This window comes from Phyllobates terribilis, unplaced genomic scaffold (assembly GCF_046119375.1).
Source record: "Phyllobates terribilis strain yellow unplaced genomic scaffold, ASM4611937v1 Scaffold_3__8_contigs__length_932513732, whole genome shotgun sequence".
Lineage (NCBI taxonomy): Eukaryota > Metazoa > Chordata > Amphibia > Anura > Dendrobatidae > Phyllobates > Phyllobates terribilis.
Window position 1 is genome coordinate 658,708,002 of NW_027362763.1, and position 23,325 is coordinate 658,731,326.

General features: G+C 49.8%; 1 protein-coding gene across 1 annotated transcript in view; it reads left to right on the plus strand.

The window, feature by feature from the left end:
• The window catches only part of LOC141258594 (dynein axonemal heavy chain 8-like), a 415,976-nt gene that overhangs the window by 197,967 nt on the left and 194,684 nt on the right, over window positions 1-23,325 (plus strand). The window contains exons 57-59 of the mRNA XM_073673563.1: window positions 14,452-14,605; window positions 16,893-17,057; window positions 21,607-21,833. Of these exons, the coding sequence (XP_073529664.1) occupies window positions 14,452-14,605; window positions 16,893-17,057; window positions 21,607-21,833 (546 nt within the window). The remainder of the gene's footprint in view (window positions 1-14,451; window positions 14,606-16,892; window positions 17,058-21,606; window positions 21,834-23,325) is intronic.

Below are 23,325 nucleotides of genomic sequence, written 5' to 3' on the forward strand. Positions count from 1 at the left end.
GTTTAGAGGCCGCACGTCTCAAGTCTTCCCCCCACACAGTGGTCTCACCAGCTCAGGAGCAGGAAGTCTCACAGCTGGTCAGATAGTGAGACAGTGGAGAGCCGGATGTCCGTCTGCCTTTCATCACTGAATTCTACAGAAATGTTTGAGTTTACCTAATTATTGATGTTTGGGAAAGGTTTTATGATGTCCCTTTACTTCATTAAGTTTTCCATGTGGTGATGATAGGTCCTCTCTAAGACTCAAAATTCAAAGAAATAGAGAGCAGTTATCAGGACCATCCTCACACTGTATCACCATTGTGCTGCACTCTGCCGCACCCTCGCCTTACACTACCCTCACTCTACAGCACTCTAATGCTGCACTCTGCCCCACCCTCTCTCTACACCACTCTAATGCGGCACTCTGCTCCACCCTCACCTTACACCACCCTCTCTCTACACCACTCTAATGCTGCACTCTGCCCCACCCTCACCTTATACCACCCTCACTCTACACCACTCTAATGCTGCACCCTGCCCCACCCTCACCTTATACCACCCTCACTCTACACCACTCTAATGCTGCACTCTGCCCCACCCTCACCTTACACCACCCTCTCTCTACACCACTCTAATGCTGCACTCTGCCCCACCCTCACCTTATACCACCCTCACTGTACACCACTCTAATGCTTCACCCTGCCCCACCCTCACCTTATACCACCCTCACTCTACACCACTCTAATGCTGCACTCTGCCCACCCTCACCTTATACCACCCTCACTCTACACCACTCTAATGCTGCACTCTGCTCCACCCTCACCTTACACCACCCTCTCTCTACACCACTCTAATGCTGCACTCTGCCCCACCCTCGCCTTACACCACACTCTCTCTACACCACTCTAATGCTGCACTCTGCTCCACCCTCACCTTACACCACCCTCTCTCTACACCACTCTAATGCTGCACTCTGCCCCACCCTCAGCTTACACCACACTCTCTCTACACCACTCTAATGCTGCACTCTGCTCCACCCTCACCTTACACCACCCTCTCTCTACACCACTCTAATGCTGCACTCTGCCCCACCCTCAGCTTACACCACCCTCTCTCTACACCACTCTAATGCTGCCCTCTGCCCCACCCTCACCTTACACCACCCTCTCTCTACACCACTCTAATGCTGCACTCTGCCCACCCTCACCTTATACCACCCTCACTCTACACCACTCTAATGCTGCACCCTGCCCCACCCTCACCTTATACCACCCTCACTCTACACCACTCTAATGCTGCACTCTGCTCCACCCTCACCTTATACCACCCTCACTCTACACCACTTTAATGCTGCACTCTGCTCCACCCTCACCTTACACCACCCTCACTCTACACCACTCTAATGCTGCACTCTGCCCCACCCTCACCTTATACCACCCTCACTCTACACCACTCTAATGCTGCACCCTGCCCCACCCTCACCTTATACCACCCTCACTCTACACCACTCTAATGCTGCACTCTGCCCACCCTCACCTTATACCACCCTCACTCTACACCACACTAATGCTGCACCCTGCCCCACCCTCGCCTTACACCACCCTCACTCTACACCACTCTAATGCTGCACAATGCTCCACCCTCACCTTACACCACCCTCACTCTACACCACTCTAATGCTGCACTCAGCTCCACCCTCACCTTACACCACCCTCTCTCTACTCCACTCTAATGCTGCACTCTGCCCCACCCTCAGCTTACACCACCCTCTCTCTACACCACTCTAATGCTGCACTCTGCCCCACCCTCAGCTTACACCACCCTCACTCTACACCACTCTAATGCTGCACTCTGCCCCACCCTCAGCTTACACCACCCTCACTCTACACCACTCTAATGCTGCACTCTGCCCCACCCTCAGCTTACACCACCCTCACTCTACACCACTCTTAATGCTGCACTCTGCTCCACCCTCACCTTACACCACCCTCTCTCTACACCACTCTAATGCTGCACTCTGCCCCACCCTCAGCTTACACCACCCTCACTCTACACCACTCTAATGCTGCACTCTGCCCCACCCTCGTCTTATACCACCCTCACTCTACACCACTCTAATTCTGCCCTCTGCCCCACCCTCGCCTTACACCACCCTCACTCTACAGCACTCTAATGCTGCCCTCTGCCCCTTCCTCACCTTACACCACCCTCTCTACACCACTCTAATGCTGCCCTCTGCCCCACCCTCAACTTACACCACCCTCACTCTACACCACTCTAATGCTGCACTCTGCCCCTACTTCACCTTACACCACCCTCACTCTACATCACTCTAATGCTGCCCTCTGCCCCACCCTCACCTTATACCACCCTCACTCTACACCACTCTAATGCTGCACTCTGCCCCACCCTCACCTTACACCACCCTCTCTCTACACCACTCTAATGCTGCACTCTGCCCCACCCTCACCTTATACCACCCTCACTCTACACCACTCTAATGCTGCACTCTGCCCCACCCTCGCCTTATACCACCCTCACTCTACACCACTCTAATGCTGCCCTCTGCCCCTACCTCACCTTACACCACCCTCTCTACACCACTCTAATGCTGCCCTCTACCCCACCCTCAACTTACACCACCCTCACTCTACACCACTCTAATGCTGCACTCTGCCCCTACTTCACCTTACACCACCCTCACTCTACACCACTCTAAGGTTGCACTCTGCCCACCCTCACCTTATACCACCATCACTCTACACCACTCTAATGCTGCACCCTGCCCCACCCTCACCTTATACCACCCTCACTCTACACCACTCTAATGCTGCCCTCTGCCCCTACCTCACCTTACACCACCCTCTCTACACCACTCTAATGCTGCCCTCTGCCCCACCCTCAACTTACACCACCCTCACTCTACACCACTCTAATGCTGCACTCTGCCCCTACTTCACCTTACACCACCCTCACTCTACACCACTCTAATGCTGCACTCTGTCACACCCTCACCTTACACCGCCCACACACTACAGCACTCTAATGCTGCCCTCTGACCCACCCTCGTCTTATACCACCCTCACTCTACATCACTCTAATGCTGCCCTCTGCCCCACCCTCACCTTATACCACCCTCACTCTACACCACTCTAATGCTGCACTCTGCCCCACCCTCACCTTACACCACCCTCTCTCTACACCACTCTAATGCTGCACTCTGCCCCACCCTCACCTTATACCACCCTCACTCTACACCACTCTAATGCTGCACTCTGCCCCACCCTCGCCTTATACCACCCTCACTCTACACCACTCTAATGCTGCCCTCTGCCCCTACCTCACCTTACACCACCCTCTCTACACCACTCTAATGCTGCCCTCTACCCCACCCTCAACTTACACCACCCTCACTCTACACCACTCTAATGCTGCACTCTGCCCCTACTTCACCTTACACCACCCTCACTCTACACCACTCTAAGGTTGCACTCTGCCCACCCTCACCTTATACCACCATCACTCTACACCACTCTAATGCTGCACCCTGCCCCACCCTCACCTTATACCACCCTCACTCTACACCACTCTAATGCTGCCCTCTGCCCCTACCTCACCTTACACCACCCTCTCTACACCACTCTAATGCTGCCCTCTGCCCCACCCTCAACTTACACCACCCTCACTCTACACCACTCTAATGCTGCACTCTGCCCCTACTTCACCTTACACCACCCTCACTCTACACCACTCTAATGCTGCACTCTGTCACACCCTCACCTTACACCGCCCACACACTACAGCACTCTAATGCTGCCCTCTGACCCACCCTCGTCTTATACCACCCTCACTCTACAGCACTCTAATGCTGCCCTCTGCCCCTACCTCACCTTACACCACCCTCTCTACACCACTCTAATGCTGCCCTCTGCCCCACCCTCAACTTACACCACCCTCACTCTACACCACTCTAATGCTGCACTCTGCCCCTACTTCACCTTACGCCACCCTCACTCTACAGCACTCTAATGCTGCCCTCTGCCCACCCTCCCCTTACACCACCCTCACTGTACAGCACTCTAATACTGCACTCTGCCCCACCCTCGCCTTACACCACCCTCACTCTACATCACTCTAATTCTGCCCTCTGCCCCACCCTCACCTTATACCACCCTCAGTCTACAGCACTCTAATGCTGCCCTCTGCCCCACCCTCGCCTTACACCACCCTCACTCTACACCACTCTAATGCTGCCCTCTGCCCCACCCTCGCCTTACACCACCCTCACTCTACATGACTCTAATTCTGCCTCTGCCACACCCTCAGCTTACACCACCCTCACTCTACAGCACTCTAATGCTGCTCTCTGTCCCGCCCTCAACTTACATCACCCTCACTCTACATCACTCTAATGCTGCACTCTGCCCCACCCTCACCTTATACCACCATCACTCTACAGCACTCTAATGCTGCACTCTGCCCCACCCTCGCCTTATGCCACCCTCACTCTACAGCACTCTAATGCTGCACTCTGCCCCACCCTCGCCTTACACCACCCTCACTCTACACCACTCTAATGCTGCACTCTGCCCCACCCTCGCCTTACACCACCCTCACTCTGCACCACTCTAATGCTGCACTCTGCCCCACCCTCGCCTTACACCACCCTCTCTCTACACCACTCTAATGCTGCACTCTGCTCCACCATCGCCTTACACTACCCTGACTCTACACCACTCTAATGCTAGTGAGAGACAGAAACTCAGATGCAAACAACACAGTGAAGATAAATCTAATCCCAATGGACCCATGTTATTGCATATAGGACTAATAAAGAGAACGGGCCATCATCTTGTAACAGTAAAGGAAAGGGGGGATTGTTCCTCTGTGAAGCAGAGAAACAAAAAGATGGCCACACAAGTTCAAAATTGTAAAGAAGTAAGAAAATTCCTTTATTAACACATGTAGTAAACACAAATTACAAAGATAAATGCGGACGACAGAGTGGACACAGAGTGCTAGATCCACATGAATAAAACAATGTTAAAAACTGTGACACAGCGCCCGAAAGGTCAGCCTATATAGCAAGTGGAAATATAAGGGGGACAGCGACAGGGTCACATGTATTAATAAATATATACCACCCATCATGAATACCTTTTCCAAATAGTACCCCCAAAACAATAATATCCCATCACAATCAAAATACCCAGAAACAAAAGGGTTAAAACCCTTATACAGATGGAAGTAATACAACCAATTGGTCATAAATAAGCTAAAATAGCTATGTACCTGGGTAAGGCCACCAGACAGGCTCTGCTACCGTCACCCCGACGCACGTTTCGGTAGGAAAACCTTTTTCAAGGGGTGCTGCACTCTGCCCCACCCTCAACTTACACCACCCTCACTCTACACCACTCTAATGCTGCACTCTGCCCCACCCTCAACTTACACCACCCTCACTCTACACCACTCTAATGCTGCACTCTGCCCCACCCTCGCCTTACACCGCCCACACACTACAGCACTCTAATGCTGCCCTCTGACCCACCCTCGTCTTATACCACTCTCACTCTACAGCACTCTAATGCTGCCCTCTGCCCCTACCTCACCTTACACCACCCTCTCTACACCACTCTAATGCTGCCCTCTGCCCCACCCTCAACTTACACCACCCTCACTCTACACCACTCTAATGCTGCACTCTGCCCCTACTTCACCTTACACCACCCTCACTCTACACCACTCTAATGCTGCCCTCTGCCCCACCCTCGCCTTACACCACCCTCACTCTACAGCACTCTAATGCTGCCCTCTGCTGACCCTCCCCTTACACCACCCTCAGTCTACAGCACTCTAATACTGCACTCTGCCCCACCCTCGCCTTACACCACCCTCACTCTACATCACTCTAATTCTGCCCTCTGCCCACCCTCCCCTTACACCACCCTCACTCTACAGCACTCTAATGCTGCACTCTGCCCCACCGTCACCTTACACCACCCTCACTCTACATCACTCTAATGCTGCCCTCTGCCCACCCTCCCTTTACACCACCCTCACTCTACAGCACTCTAATGCTGCACTCTGCCCCACCATCGCCTTACACCACCCTCACTCTACATCACTCTAATTCTGCCCTCTGCCCCACCCTCACCTTATACCACCCTCACTCTACAGCACTCTAATGCTGCCCTCTGCCCCACCCTCACCTTACACCTCCCTCACTCTACATCACTCTAATTCTGCCCTCTGCCCCACCCTCACCTTACACCTCCCTCACTCTACATCACTCTAATTCTGCCCTCTGCCCCACCCTCACCTTACACCACCCTCTCTCTACACCACTCTAATGCTGCCCTCTGCCCCACCCTCACCTTATACCACCCTCACTCTACAGCACTCTAATGCTGCCCTCTGCCCCACCCTCACCTTACACCTCCTTCACTCTACATCACTCTAATTCTGCCCTCTGCCCCACCCTCAGCTTACACCACCCTCACTCTACAGCACTCTAATGCTGCTCTCTGTCCCTCCCTCAACTTACACCACCCTCACTCTACATCACTCTAATTCTGCCCTCTGCCCCACCCTCGCCTTTCACCACATTCTCTCTACAGCACTCTAATGCTGCCCTCTGACCCACCCTCACCTTATACCACTCTCACTCTACACCACTCTAATGCTGCCCTCTGCCCCACCCTCGCCTTACACCACCCTCACTCTACAGCACTCTAATGCTGCATTCTGCCCCACCCTCGCCTTATACCACTCTCACTGTACATCACTCTAATGCTGTACTCTGCCCCACCCTCGCCTTACACCACCCTCACTCTACACCACTCTAATGCTGCCCTCTGCCCCACCCTCGCCTTACACCACCCTCACTCTACACCACTCTAATGCTGCCCTCTGCCCCACCCTCGCCTTATACCACCCTCACTCTACACCACTCTAATGCTGCACTCTGCCCCACCCTCGCCTTACACCACCCTCACTCTACAGCACTCTAATGCTGCACTCTGTCCCACCCTCGCCTTACACCACCCTCACTCTACATCACTATAATACTGCACTCTGTCCCACCCTCGCCTTACACCACCCTCACTCTACACCACTCTAATACTGCCCTCTGCCCCACCCTCGCCTTATACCACCCTCACTCTACACCACTCTAATGCTGCCCTCTGCCCCACCCTCGCCTTACACCACCCTCACTCTACAGCACTCTAATACTGCACTTTGTCCCACCCTCGCCTTACACCACCCTCACTCTACATCACTCTAATGCTGCACTCTGCCCCACCCTCGCATTACACCACCCTCACTCTACAGCACTCTAATACTGCACTCTGTCCCACCCTCGCCTTAAACCACCCTCACTCTACACCACTCTAATGCTGCACTCTGTCCCACCCTCGCCTTACACCACCCTCACTCTACAGCACTCTAATGCTGCACTCTGCCCCACCCTCGCCTTACACCATCCTCACTCTACACCGCTCTAATGCTGCACTCTGCCCCACCTTCACCTTATACCACCCTCACTCTACACCACTCTAATGCAGCACTCTGTCCCACCCTCACTTTGCACCACCCTCACTCTACACCACTCTAATGCTGCACTCTGCCCCACCCTCGCTTTATACCACCCTCACTCTACACCACTCTAATGCTGCACTCTGCCCCACCGTCGTCTTACACCACCCTCACTCTGCACCACTCTAATGCTGCACTCTGCCCCACCCTCACCTTACACCACCCTCACTCTACACCACTCTAATGCTACACTCTGCCCCACCCTCGCCTTTCACCACCCTCTCTCTACAGCACTCTAATGCTGCCCTCTGACCCACCCTCACCTTATACCACTCTCAATCTACACCACTCTAATGCTGCCCTCTGCCCCACCCTCGCCTTACACCACCCTCACTCTACAGCACTCTAATGCTGCCCTCTGCCCCACCCTCGCCTTATACCACCCTCACTCTACACCACTCTAATGCTGCCCTCTGCCCCACCCTCGCCTTACACCACCCTCACTCTACACCACTCTAATGCTGCCCTCTGCCCCACCCTCGCCTTACACCACCCTCACTCTACACCACTCTAATGCTGCCCTCTGCCCCACCCTCGCCTTACACCACCCTCACTCTACAGCACTCTAATGCTGCCCTCTGCCCCACCCCCGCCTTATACCACCCTCACTCTACACCACTCTAATGCTGCACTCTGCCCCACCCTTCCCTTATACCACTCTCACTGTACATCACTCTAATGCTGCACTCTGCCCCACCCTCGCCTTATACCACCCTCACTCTACACCACTCTAATGCTGCACTCTGCCCCACCCTCGCCTTATACCACTCTCACTCTACATCACTCTAATGCTGCCCTCTGTCCCACCCTCGCCTTACACCACCCTCACTCTACAGCACTCTAATGCTGCACTCTGTCCCACTCTCGCCTTACACCACCCTCACTCTACACCACTCTAATGCTGCCCTCTGTCCCACCCTCACCTTAAACCACCCTCAATCTACATCACTCTAATGCTGCCCTCTGCCCCACCCTCGCCTTACACCACCCTCACTCTACACCACTCTAATGCTGCACTCTGCCCCACCCTCGCCTTACACCACCCTCACTCTACATCACTCTAATTCTGCCCTCTGCCCCACCCTCACCTTACACCTCCCTCACTCTACATCACTCTAATTCTGCCCTCTGCCCCACCCTCACCTTACACCACCCTCTCTCTACACCACTCTAATGCTGCCCTCTGCCCCACCCTCACCTTATACCACCCTCACTCTACAGCACTCTAATGCTGCCCTCTGCCCCACCCTCACCTTACACCTCCTTCACTCTACATCACTCTAATTCTGCCCTCTGCCCCACCCTCACCTTATACCACCCTCACTCTACATCACTCTAATACTGCACTTTGTCCCACCCTCGCCTTACACCACCCTCACTCTACACCACTCTAATGCTGCACTCTGCCCCACCCTCGCCTTATACCACCCTCACTCTACACCACTCTAATGCTGCACTCTGCCCCACCGTCGTCTTACACCACCCTCACTCTGCACCACTCTAATGCTGCACTCTGCCCCACCCTCACCTTACAACACCCTCACTCTACACCACTCTAATGCTACACTCTGCCCCACCCTCGCCTTTCACCACCCTCTCTCTACAGCACTCTAATGCTGCCCTCTGACCCACCCTCACCTTATACCACTCTCAATCTACACCACTCTAATGCTGCCCTCTGCCCCACCCTCGCCTTACACCACCCTCACTCTACAGCTCTCTAATGCTGCCCTCTGCCCCACCCTCGCCTTATACCACCCTCACTCTACACCACTCTAATGCTGCACTCTGCCCCACCCTCGCCTTACACCACCCTCACTCTACACCACTCTAATGCTGCCCTCTGCCCCACCCTCGCCTTACACCACCCTCACTCTACACCAGTCTAATGCTGCCCTCTGCCCCACCCTCGCCTTACACCACCCTCACTCTACAGCACTCTAATGCTGCCCTCTGCCCCACCCCCGCCTTATACCACCCTCACTCTACACCACTCTAATGCTGCACTCTGCCCCACCCTTCCCTTATACCACTCTCACTGTACATCACTCTAATGCTGCACTCTGCCCCACCCTCGCCTTATACCACCCTCACTCTACACCACTCTAATGCTGCACTCTGCCCCACCCTCACCTTACACCACCCTCACTCTACAGCACTCTAATGCTGCACTCTGTCCCACCCTCGCCTTACACCACCCTCACTCTACATCACTCTAATACTGCACTCTGTCCCACCCTCGCCTTACACCACCCTCACTCTACACCACTCTAATGCTGCCCTCTGCCCCACCCTCGCCTTACACCACCCTCACTCTACAGCACTCTAATGCTGCCCTCTGCCCCACCCTCGCCTTATACCACTCTCACTCTACACCACTCTAATGCTGCACTCTGCCCCACCCTCGCCTTACACCACCCTCACTCTACACCACTCTAATGCTGCACTCTGCCCCACCCTCGCCTTACACCACCCTCACTCTACATCACTCTAATTCTGCCCTCTGCCCCACCCTCACCTTACACCTCCCTCACTCTACATCACTCTAATTCTGCCCTCTGCCCCACCCTCACCTTACACCACCCTCTCTCTACACCACTCTAATGCTGCCCTCTGCCCCACCCTCACCTTATACCACCCTCACTCTACAGCACTCTAATGCTGCCCTCTGCCCCACCCTCACCTTACACCTCCTTCACTCTACATCACTCTAATTCTGCCCTCTGCCCCACCCTCACCTTATACCACCCTCACTCTACACCACTGTAATACTGCACTCTGCCCCACCCTCGCCTTACACCACCCTCACTCTACATCACTCTAATTCTGCCCTCTGCCCCACCCTCACATTATACCACCCACACTCTACACCACTCTAATACTGCACTCTGCCCCACCCTCACTTTACACCACCCTCACTCTACATCACTCTAATTCTGCCCTCTGCCACACCCTCAGCTTACACCACCCTCACTCTACAGCACTCTAATGCTGCACTCTGTCCCTCCCTCAACTTACACCACCCTCACTCTACATCACTCTAATTCTGCCCTCTGCCCCACCCTCGCCTTTCACCACCCTCTCTCTACAGCACTCTAATGCTGCCCTCTGACCCACCCTCACCTTATACCACTCTCACTCTACACGACTCTAATGCTGCCCTCTGCCCCACCCTCGCCTTACACCACCCTCACTCTACAGCACTCTAATGCTGCATTCTGCCCCACCCTCGCCTTATACCACTCTCACTGTACATCACTCTAATGCTGTACTCTGCCCCACCCTCGCCTTACACCACCCTCACTCTACACCACTCTAATGCTGCCCTCTTTCCCACCCTCACTTTGCACCACCCTCACTCTACACCACTCTAATGCTGCACTCTGCCCCACCCTCGCCTTATACCACCCTCACTCTACACCACTCTACTGCTGCACTCTGCCCCACCGTCGTCTTACACCACCCTCACTCTGCACCACTCTAATGCTGCACTCTGCCCCACCCTCACCTTACACCACCCTCACTCTACACCACTCTAATGCTACACTCTGCCCCACCCTCGCCTTTCACCACCCTCTCTCTACAGCACTCTAATGCTGCCCTCTGACCCACCCTCACCTTATACCACTCTCAATCTACAGCACTCTAATGCTGCCCTCTGCCCCACCCTCGCCTTATACCACCCTCACTTTACACCACTCTAATGCTGCACTCTGCCCCACCCTCGCCTTACACCACCCTCACTCTACACCACTCTAATGCTGCCCTCTGCCCCACCCTCGCCTTACACCACCCTCACTCTACACCACTCTAATGCTGCCCTCTGCCCCACCCTCGCCTTGCACCACCCTCACTCTACAGCACTCTAATGCTGCCCTCTGCCCCACCCCAGCCTTATACCACCCTCACTCTACACCACTCTAATGCTGCACTCTGCCCCACCCTTCCCTTATACCACTCTCATTGTACATCACTCTAATGCTGCACTCTGCCCCACCCTCGCCTTATACCACCCTCACTCTACACCACTCTAATGCTGCACTCTGCCCCACCCTCACCTTACACCACCCTCACTCTACATCACTCTAATTCTGCCCTCTGCCCCACCCTCACATTATACCACCCACACTCTACACCACTCTAATACTGCACTCTGCCCCACCCTCACTTTACACCACCCTCTCTCTACAGCACTCTAATGCTGCCCTCTGACCCACCCTCACCTTATACCACTCTCACTCTACACCACTCTAATGCTGCATTCTGCCCCACCCTCGCCTTATACCACTCTCACTCTACACCACTCTAATGCTGTACTCTGCCCCACCCTCGCCTTACACCACCCTCACTCTACATCACTCTAATACTGCACTCTGTCCCACCCTCGCCTTACACCACCCTCACTCTACACCACTCTAATGCTGCCCTCTGCCCCACCCTCGGCTTACACCACCCTCACTCTACAGCACTCTAATGCTGCCCTCTGCCCCACCCTCGCCTTATACCACTCTCACTCTACACCACTCTAATGCTGCACTCTGCCCCACCCTCGCCTTACACCACCCTCACTCTACACCACTCTAATACTGCACTCTGTCACACCCTCACCTTACACCACCCTCACTCTACATCACTCTAATGCTGCACTCTGCCCCACCCTCACCTTATACCACTCTCACTCTACACCACTCTAATGCTGCACTCTGTCACACCCTCACCTTACACCACCCTCACTCTACATCACTCTAATGCTGCCCTCTGCCCCACCCTCACCTTATACCACCCTCACTCTACACCACTCTAATACTGCACTCTGTCACACCCTCGCCTTATACCATTCTCACTCTACATCACTCTAATGCTGCCCTCTGTCCCACCCTCGCCTTTCACCACCCTCACTCTACAGCACTCTAATGCTGCACTCTGTCCCACTCTCGCCTTACACCACCCTCACTCTACACCACTCTAATGCTGCCCTCTGTCCCACCCTCACCTTAAACCACCCTCACTCTACATCACTCTAATGCTGCCCTCTGCCCCACCCTCGCCTTACACCACCCTCACTCTACACCACTCTAATGCTGCACTCTGCACCACCCTCGCCTTACACCACCCTCACTCTACACCACTCTAATGCTGCCCTCTGCCCCACCCTCGCCTTACACCACCCTCACTCTACACCACTCTAATGCTGCACTCTGCCCCACCCTCGCCTTACACCACCCTCACTCTACACCACTCTAATGCTGCACTCTGCCCCACCGTCGCCTTACACCACCCTCACTCTACACCACTCTAATGCTGCCCTCTGCCCCACCCTCGCCTTACACCACCCTTACTGTACACCACTCTAATGCTGCACTCTGCCCCACCCTCGCCTTACACCACCCTCACTCTACACCACTCTAATGCTGCACTCTGCCCCACCCTCGCCTTACACCACCCTCACTCTACACCACTCTAATGCTGCACTCTGCCCCACCCTCAGCTTACACCACCCTCACTCTACACCACTCTAATGCTGCACTCTGCCCCACCCTCGCCTTACACCACCCTCACTCTACATCACTCTAATGCTGCACTCTGCTCCACCCTCGCTTTACACCACCCTCACTCTACACCACTCTAATGCTGCCCTCTGCCCCACCCTCTCCTTACACCACCCTCACTCTACACCTCTCTAATGCTGCACTCTGCCCCACCGTCGTCTTACACCACCCTCACTCTGCACCACCCTAATGCTGCCCTATGCCCCACCCTCACCTTACACCAACCTCACTCTACACCACTCTAATGCTACACTCTGCCCCACCCTCACCTTACACCACCCTCACTCTACAGCACTCTAATGCTGCACTCTGCCCCACCCTCGCCTTACACCACCCTCTCTCTTCACCACTCTAATGCTGCACTCTGCCCCACCCTCGCCTTACACCACCCTCACTCTACACCACTCTAATGCTGCCCTCTGCCCCACCCTCTCCTTACACCACCCTCACTCTACACCTCTCTAATGCTGCACTCTGCCCCACCGTCGTCTTACACCACCCTCACTCTGCACCACCCTAATGCTGCCCTATGCCCCACCCTCACCTTACACCAACCTCACTCTACACCACTCTAATGCTACACTCTGCCCCACCCTCACCTTACACCACCCTCACTCTACAGCACTCTAATGCTGCACTCTGCCCCACCCTTGCCTTACACCACCCTCTCTCTTCACCACTCTAATGCTGCCCTCTGCCCCACCCTCGCCTTACACAACCCTCACTCTACACCACTCTAATGCTGCCCTCTGCCCCACCCTCGCCTTACACCACCCTCACTCTACACCACTCTAATGCTGCACTCTGCCCCACCCTCGCCTTATACCACTCTCACTCTACACCACTCTAATGCTGCACTCTGTCCCACCCTCACTTTGCACCACCCTGAGCTTACACCACCCTCACTCTACACCACTCTAATGCTGCACTCTGCCCCACCCTCGCCTTACACCACCCTCACTCTACACCACTCTAATGCGGCACTCTGCCCACCCTTCACACTGGACCATCATGTATAGGATGAACATCAAGCCCCTATTGCTGTACTTTACCGCCTGGTAGTCGTCACCATTTTAAACGTATTTCTCATGATGTGTACGTCAGACAAGACTGTACGTTAATCTTTTTTACCTCCAATGTATCCGGTCATCTTTGTATCAGTATTTTTGGAATACTTGTGCATTTTTGGGGTAATTGTGCATCCGAACGACACAAGTGCAAACGTCCTGTAATCTTACAAATGATTTATTATACTATGAAATACTGATAATTGTGTGTGATTAGCTGCAGCTGAAATCTGATCTATCTAATCTCGTTCCCAGATCTTACGGAGTATCTGACCTGTTGGAGGATATAAAGGTGCTGTATAAAACGGCCGGAGCCGACGGAATAGGAATTACATTTATTTTTACAGATAATGATATAAGAGAAGAATCGTTCTTGGAATATATAAATCATATTCTTTCTTCAGGAGAGGTAAATCTCTGACCTTTGCACTTAGCCGCTAAATCTGAGAAGAATGACCCCAATATCGGATGGTTAAAGAGGAGCTACACATCCAGAAAACTATTGATGTCTTTGAGACATATTAGATGTTTTTTCTAAGTGTAGGTAAAATTATAATTTAGCACGTGTCCTTTCTGGATTAATGATAACTTTTAATGACGGAAAGAATGGTAATCAAGTCTCCAGATAATGAGGACATACAGAACACAGTGGCGAGTCTGACGACAGCCGGTTACATCTCAATATAGTTCAAGCCGTGGGACATTATTTTGTACATTTATACTGGAAAATGATTGTTATAGCTGCTCAAAGTCTTCCTGACCATAATGTTCTTGGGTTTTCCTATATAATAATACATGGGTCTTTCCCGGCCTCAACAGCAAGGACGTGTTCATCTCTGACACTAATAGACATTAAAGTTAATCTTTCAAACACTTAGCCCCCCCTCAAATCATTAATATTACTGTGTAGCCCTGTAAAAGATAAGAAGAGAAGACAGCCGATACCTTTATGACTCTGAAGTGCTACATTAGTTGCACTCTAAAGTTTAGTGTGGAAGTGTATTGGGGCACAACGATGCACTTACAGCTCCTCAGCTGCCGCTGTATATACGAGATAGCAGCACCCCCCTTCCCCCCATCCCGGCTGATTGACAGATTGCGTCCTCTAGTACACTGACCTCTGACCTTTTAATCAGTCCTGGGAGGGTGCTGCTAGTTTTGTTATACCTCGGGAGGCTGAGGAGCAGTAAGTGCATCGTATCGCCCTAACTTACACATTGATCTTCAAAATGCGATTATTTTTTTGCACTTTGGGGATCAGCCACCTTATCAGTTAAAAGGCTACACAGTTATATTAGTGGTTTGAGGGGTTAATGTTTCTTACAGGAGTCTCCAGGGTATAATTATGTTTTTTAAACATATTTACATATATTTATTTATTTTTTATATTTATATATTATATTATATATTCTATTTATATAATATATTGTATATTATATTTATATTATTATGTATTATATTATTATTATATATTATTAGTATTTATATATTATATATTATATTTATATTATATATTATATTTATATATTTTGTAGATTTATATATTATATATTATTATTATTTATATATTATATATTATATTTATATTATATATTATATTTATATATTTTGTATATTTATATATTATATATTATATTTATATAATATATTATATATTATATTTATATTATTATTATTATATATTATATTATTATTATATATTATTATTATTTATATATTTTATATTATATATTATATTTATATATTTTGTATATTTATATATTATATTATATTTATATTATTATTATTATATATTATATTATTATTATTATATATTATTATTATTTATATATTATATTTATATTATATTTATATATTTTGTATATTTACATATACATATATTAAACATATAAACATATTTGTTTTTTAAACATGTTTTTTAAAAGATTTGTTGGTTGAATATATTTCTGGCCACTTCCAGCATCTTGAACTGGGACCTGGAAGAAGAAACCAGTAAGGAGCATGTAAAAGTCAGAACACGAACCATGGTGGTGAGGGTGAATATCACCAACCAGTCTGAGCCCTTCTCAAATTCATAAATGGGTAAAATTGCAAAAGTGTTTGTAAGAACAATGCGACTTTACAATTTCCTTATTAAGAATCTTCTCTGTTCTCAAGCACTGAGGGATTTAAATTTTATTTTAAGTGTACCGTCTAATTTACCGCAGTCGAGTTACCTAGGTAAGAATGACGGCAGCAGGCTGTAGGATTTACCGCCTTCTCGCGACGCTTTTAAGATGGCCGGATCGCTGGATTCCACCAGCCTCAGCGTCCCAATGCTGTAGAGACGAAGCTGCCTTTGCCAGTAGCTTGGGTGTGATCACAGTCCGACCAGCGGCACAACTATGCCCGTCACCTCGAACTGCCCAGTCCCTGGCAAAACAGGAAGCCGGGGCCGGGAACGGTGATATCCTGAAGCTACATTATGATACAACTCTTTAAGTCCCTGGAAACTCCTATAAGAAAGCGAGCAGGGATGAGAGTCCATATCATGGCCACCGTCCACAGAGGTACGAGGATTTAAGTTTGGCGCAGTGGAGCTTCAGCAATGAAGTGGACGTAATACAAACCCTAAAATGCAGCAATAATATGTCTGTTATTACATTATTATGAAACTGACATCAATATTTTACTTTCACTCATCACTTTCCTTAAAGATTCCTAGTCTGTTTTCTCGGGAAGAACTGGCAGAGATCACCGAGTCTTTGCTACCAGTAATGAAGAGGGAATTTCCACATGACCCCCCAACCTTTGATCATTTGTATGAGTATTTTATATCCAGGTGTAGGAGAAACCTGCATGTTATACTCTGCTTTTCACCTGTAAGTATGAATGGACTTCATTTAGTGTAATTATGGTACTTTTAGTAATAGAGCAGTTGTACCCTAGAACATACAGTGTATATAAAAAGTCTACACACCCCTAGTAAAATATAAATTTTTTACGGTAAAAAAAAAAAATCCTGCCAAGAAGAATAATTTCAGAACTTTTTTCACCTTTAATGTTCCCCATAATCTCTACAAATCTATTGAGAAATAAGCTGAAATCTTTTCAAGTGGAAAACTGTTGCAGTCCCCTGTGAATTTCTGACAGCGTTCAGTCTTTTTGGGTTGGGGTCTATCAGCATGGCACATCTAGAATTGGCGATCTTTGCCAGCTTCTCCTTGATCGGGAGGGCATCTCCTGCACTCTCTTCAGGTCACTACAGATTGTCCCATGGGTTCAGGTCTTGGGCTCAATCTGTGCCGTTCCTCAACTTCCATCTTCTTCTGGTGAAGCTTTTATTTTCTTGATTTGGAGGTCGCTTAGAGTCGTTGTGCTGAAGGGTGAAATTCATCTACAGCTTTTTAGAAGAGGCCTGAAGGTTTTTATGCAAAATTGTTTGATATTTGGAACGGAATTGGTCATATTACACTCCACCTTGACTAAAGCCCCAGTTCCAGGTGCCGAAAAATAGCCCCAAAGCACAATGCTGCCCCCACCATGCCTCACTGTGGGGATGGTTTTCTTTTGGTGATGCGCAGTGTTGGTTTTGCACCTTTTGGAATTATGGCCACAAAGTTTCCTCTTGTTCTCATCAGACCCGAACACAGTTTCCCACACGCTTCTGGCAGACTTGATGGAAGTCTTGGCAAAACATAGTCAGGCTTGGATGTTTTTATTTGTAATAACAAGAGGCTTCCATTTTGCCCCCAACCCCACAGGCTGGAGATATGAAGCATATAACAGATTGTTGTCACATCCAGTACACAACCAGTACTAGCCAGAACTTCCTGCAGCTCCTTTAATGTTGCTGTTGGCCTCTTGGCAACCTCCCGGATAAATTTTCTTTTATTTGTTATTTTTTGAAGGACGTCCAGTTTTGATACATTAAATGATTATTTCTGCATAGCTCTATTCAATTAATGACGGTATATAAATAAGTAAAGTATATAATAATGAATAAAATTTAAGCCCCTTCTTGCTGAAGTTTTCAGTATCCATGGTGTATCTGATGCCTTGGAAATGTTTTTTTTCACATTCTCCTGACTGATAACTTTCCACAATGACATCCTTTGCTGTGTTGTCAGCTGTTTACGGACCAGAAAATCACAGGAAAATCCTCCTAAAACACCGAAACTTTCTCTGGGGTTAATCAGAATCACTTTAAATAACGGCAGCCGAGCGCTGACTACTATGTAACATGAGGGGAAATGTGATCGGCTGATACTAAACAAAACCACATCCCCAATTATAAGAGGGTGCTCACACTTATCCAACCATATTAGATTAGTTTTATTTTCCCCTAAAAAATGATTTCAGCTTATTTCTCAATAAATATGTAGATATTATAGATGACATTAAAGTTGAAAAAAATTCTGAAATAATTCTTTGCAGGATTTTTTTTTTTATAGCATGGGTGTGTAGAATATTTATATGTATCGTATGTATGTAGCAATGTTAACGACAACTCTTCCCCACATTTGATTGCAAGCCTCGTGGTAAAAGGGGCAGTTCAGTTCACACCTGTAAAATATTGCTAGAGACCATTGCCAAAAGGAAGCTCCCACTTAATTGGGAATAAATTGTGGCAGGTTGTGGTGTGAAATATCAGAAAATGACCTTAAATTAGTGGGGCCGGGGCCTTAAAGCGATTATTTTTTTGTTTCTTAATATGGTCGTTGTTGTTTCAACACACTTGGAATAAATCAATAGCACAAGCGAATATAAACCATGAGTAAAAGCTTATGAGCCATTCCTCCCCATTTCTTGCCTCCTTAATTCCGCATTCATTCAGATTACAGCTGCCTATTAAAGTCTATGAAGAGGCGAGACAGAAGGTGGAGCAGAGTGAGAGACTCAAAAATTGTAGCATAAGTTGGTGCATCTCTCTGCCAAGCTTGATTCACAGCTACTCTGCGCAGTACTGCTCTATAATGGTCTCCATGTTGCTGCTGCTTTTTTCTAAGTGTGTTAGGTCAATCCAGAGTTATAGGTAAAGATTCATTTCTCAAAACTGCAGTATTATGTCCTCCATGCTGCTGCTTTCTAGTAATTGTGTATCTCAGTCCGGAACTGCATTCACAGCTATACTGCTCAGTACTGCTGTATACTGTCCTCCATGCGACTGCTGACCTTAGTAAGAAGAAATATACAATCAATAGCCAGTGCCTGAATTCAGAATCAGGTTTATTATAACCGCAGTGTTCAAAGGGGGTTTGTGACAAGGAGCTGATTATTTCTGGCACAGAAATCATGGCAATACCCCATAATTTACTTGATGGGTGTGACAAAGCATTAAATAAATGTGATAACACAAGCATGGACACATCCGGGTATTCAGGTTCATAGTGTGCCTGCTCTTCTAGTAAGTAACCCTGGTATACTGATAGTGAGGCCTCAGAGTTGCCACCTACAGTAGGGAAAAAAAAGTATTTCATCAGCCACCAATTGTGCAAGTTCTCCCACTTACAAAGATGAGGTCGGCCTGTAATTGACATCATTGGTCGACCTCGACTATGAGAGACAAAATGAGAAAACAAATCCTGAAAATCACATTGTCTGATTTGGAAAGAAATTTTTTTTAAATTTTGATGGAAAATAAGTATTTGGTCAATTACAAACAAGCAAGATTTCTGTCTCTCACAGACCTGTAACTCCTTTCAGAGGCTCCTCTGTCCTCCACTCATTACCTGTAGTACTGGCTCCTCTGTCCTCCACTCATTACCTGTAGTACTGGCTCCTCTGTCCTCCACTCATTACCTGTAGTACTGGCTCCTCTGTCCTCCACTCATTACCTGTAGTACTGGCTCCTCTGTCCTCCACTCATTACCTGTAGTACTGGCTCCTCTGTCCTCCACTCATTACCTGTAGTACTGGCTCCTCTGTCCTCCACTCATTACCTGTAGTACTGGCTCCTCTGTCCTCCACTCATTACCTGTAGTACTGGCGTCTGTTTGAACTTGTTATCAGTATAAAATACACCTGTCCACCACCTCAAATGGTCACACTCCAAACTCCACTATGGTGAAGACAAAAGAGCTGTCGAAGGACACCAGAAACAAAATTGTAACCCTGCACCGGGCTGGGAAGACTGAATCTGCAATAGGCGAGCAGCTTGGTGTGAAGAAATCAACTGCGGGAGCAATAATTAGAAAATGGACGACATACAAGACCACTGATAATCTCCCTCGATCTGGGGCTCCACACAAGATCTCACCCCGTGGGGTCAAAATGATCTCGAGAACGGTGAGTGAAACTCCCACAACCACATGGGAGGACCTAGTGAGTGGCCTGCAGAGAGCTGGGACCAACGTTACACAGAATACCATCAGTAACACACTATGCCGCCAGGGACTCAGATCCTGCAGTGCCAGATGTGTCCACCTGCTTAAGCCATTATATGTCCAGGCCCATCTGAAGTTTGCTAGAGAGCATTTGGATGATCCAGAAGAGTATTGGGAGAATGTCATATGGTCAGATGAAACCAAAGTAGAACGGTTTGGTAGAAACACATCTCGGCGTGTTTGGAGGAGAAAGAATGCTGAGTTGCATCCAAAGAACACCATACCTACTGTGAAGCATGGGGGTGGCAACATCGTGTTTTGTGGCTGTTTCTCTGCCAAGGGACCAAGACGACTGATCCGTGTACATGAAAGAATGAATGGGGTCATGTATCCTAAGATTTTGAGTGCAAACCTCCTTCCATCAGCAAGGGCATTGAAGATGAAACATGTCTGGGTCTTTCAGCATGACAATGATCCCAAGCACACCGCCAGGGCAACGAAGGAGTGGCTTTGTAAGAAGCATTTCAAGGTCCTGGAGTGGCCTAGCCAGTCTCCAGATCTAAACCCTATAGAAAACCTTTGGAGGGAGCTGAAAGTCCGTGTTCTCCAATGACAGCCCCAAAACATCACTGCTCTAGAGGAGATCTGCATGGAGGAATGGGCCGACATACCAGCAACAGTGTGTGCCAACCTTGTGAAGACTTACAGAAAACGTTTCACCTCTGTCATTGCCAACAAAGGATCTATAACAAAGTATTGAGATGAACTTTTGTAATTGACCAAATACTTATTTTCCACCAAAATTTGAAAAAAAAATTCTTTCCAAATCAGACAATGTGATTTTCAGGATTTGTTTTCTCATTTTGTCTCTCATAGTTGAGGTCGACCTATGATGTCAATTACAGGCCGACCTCATCTTTATAAGTGGGAGAACTTGCACAATTGGTGACTGACTAAATACTTTTTTTGACCACTGTATTACAGACAGAGGTGATCAGAGCCGGCTGTATACTGATATAGTGATTGTGGACGCTCATGTCTATAAAGCATCCATACCTGTTTTGGGGAACGTTACTGATATACCTGTATTTATTTGTCCGTCCAGGTTGGTGACAAGTTCCGGATGCGGTGTTTGAAGTTTCCAGCTCTCCTCTCCGGCTGCACAATGGATTGGTTCAGTCAATGGCCGATACAAACTCTACTAGCCGTCTCCAGTCACTCCCTGTCAGGCTTTCACATCGCATGCAGCTCTGAAGTCAAATCCCGCGTGATAGAGACGATGGGTGTAATTCATGACAAGATGTCAGAGATTTGTGAGAGTTACTTTAACCGGTAACTAACAGTTAGTGATTCCTAGTCAGAATATTTTACCTTTGATGTCCGGCACATTGATGATATCATGTCTAATCACAAGGGTCCATCCACTGACCCTCCCTTGCTCCCAGAACAAAGATCGGAAGTCTTACACATCAATACCATAGAGCAGAAGGGCCCCCCCGCCGGAGCCAGAAGGGGCAGCAGAGCGGACCCGCTGATCCGACGTCGATGAGAATCCCGCAGTGATTATTAAAGTACAGCTCAGTGTAGAATAATACGTCCCTTGTCCTGCTACTTCCACCATACATTGATGGCAGGGCCTGTGGGGGGTCGAAGAGGTCCTGTCCATACCATTATAGAATTGGGACAGGTGTATAAGGCATATCATATCTCCTTATATTAGTGTGGGGTCTGAGAAGAGCAAGCATGTAAGAAGCTGGAGATAAGTGGCTGCCAAATATGTCCACCTCTGGACACAGTCACCTCTGGACATGGCCACCTCCAGACACAGTCACCTCTGAATGTGGGCACCTCTGGACATGGGCACCTCCGGACACAGTCACCTCTGGACATGGGCACCTCCGGACACAGTCACCTCTGGACACGGGCACCTCCGGACACAGCCACCTCTGGACATGGGCACCTCCGGACACAGTCACCTCTGGACATGGGCACCTCCGGACACAGTCACCTCTGGACATGGCCACCTCCGGACACAGCCACCTCTGGAAATGGGCACCTCCGGACACAGTCACCTCTGGACATGGGCACCTCCGGACACGGGCACCTCCGGACATGGCCACCTCCAGACACAGTCACCTCTGAACGTGGGCACCTCTGGACATGGCCACCTCCGGACACGGGCACCTCCGGACATGGCCACCTCCAGACACAGTCACCTCTGAGCGTGGGCACCTCTGGACATGGTCACCTCTGGACATGGCCACCTCCGGACACAGTCACCTCTGGACATGGCCACCTCCGGACACAGTCACCTCTGAACGTGGGCACCTCTGGACATGGCCACCTCCGGACACGGGCACCTCCGGACATGGCCACCTCCAGACACAGTCACCTCTGGACATGGCCACCTCCGGACACAGTCACCTCTGAACGTGGGCACCTCTGGACATGATCACCTCCGGACACAGTCACTTCTGAACATGGGCACCTCTGGACATGACCACCTCCGACATAGTCACCTCTAGACATGGGCACCTCCGGACACAGTCACCTCTGGACATGGGCACCTGCAGACACAGTCACCTCTGGACATGGGCACCTCGGACATAGTCACCTCTAGACATGGGCACCTCCGGACACAGTCACCTCTGGACATGACCACCTCCGACATAGTCACCTCTAGACATGGGCACCTCCGGACACAGTCACCTCTGGACATGGGCACCTCCGGACACAGTCACCTCTGGACATGGGCACCTCCGGACACAGTCACCTCTGGACATGGGCACCTCCAGACACCGTCATCTCCGGACATGGGCACCTC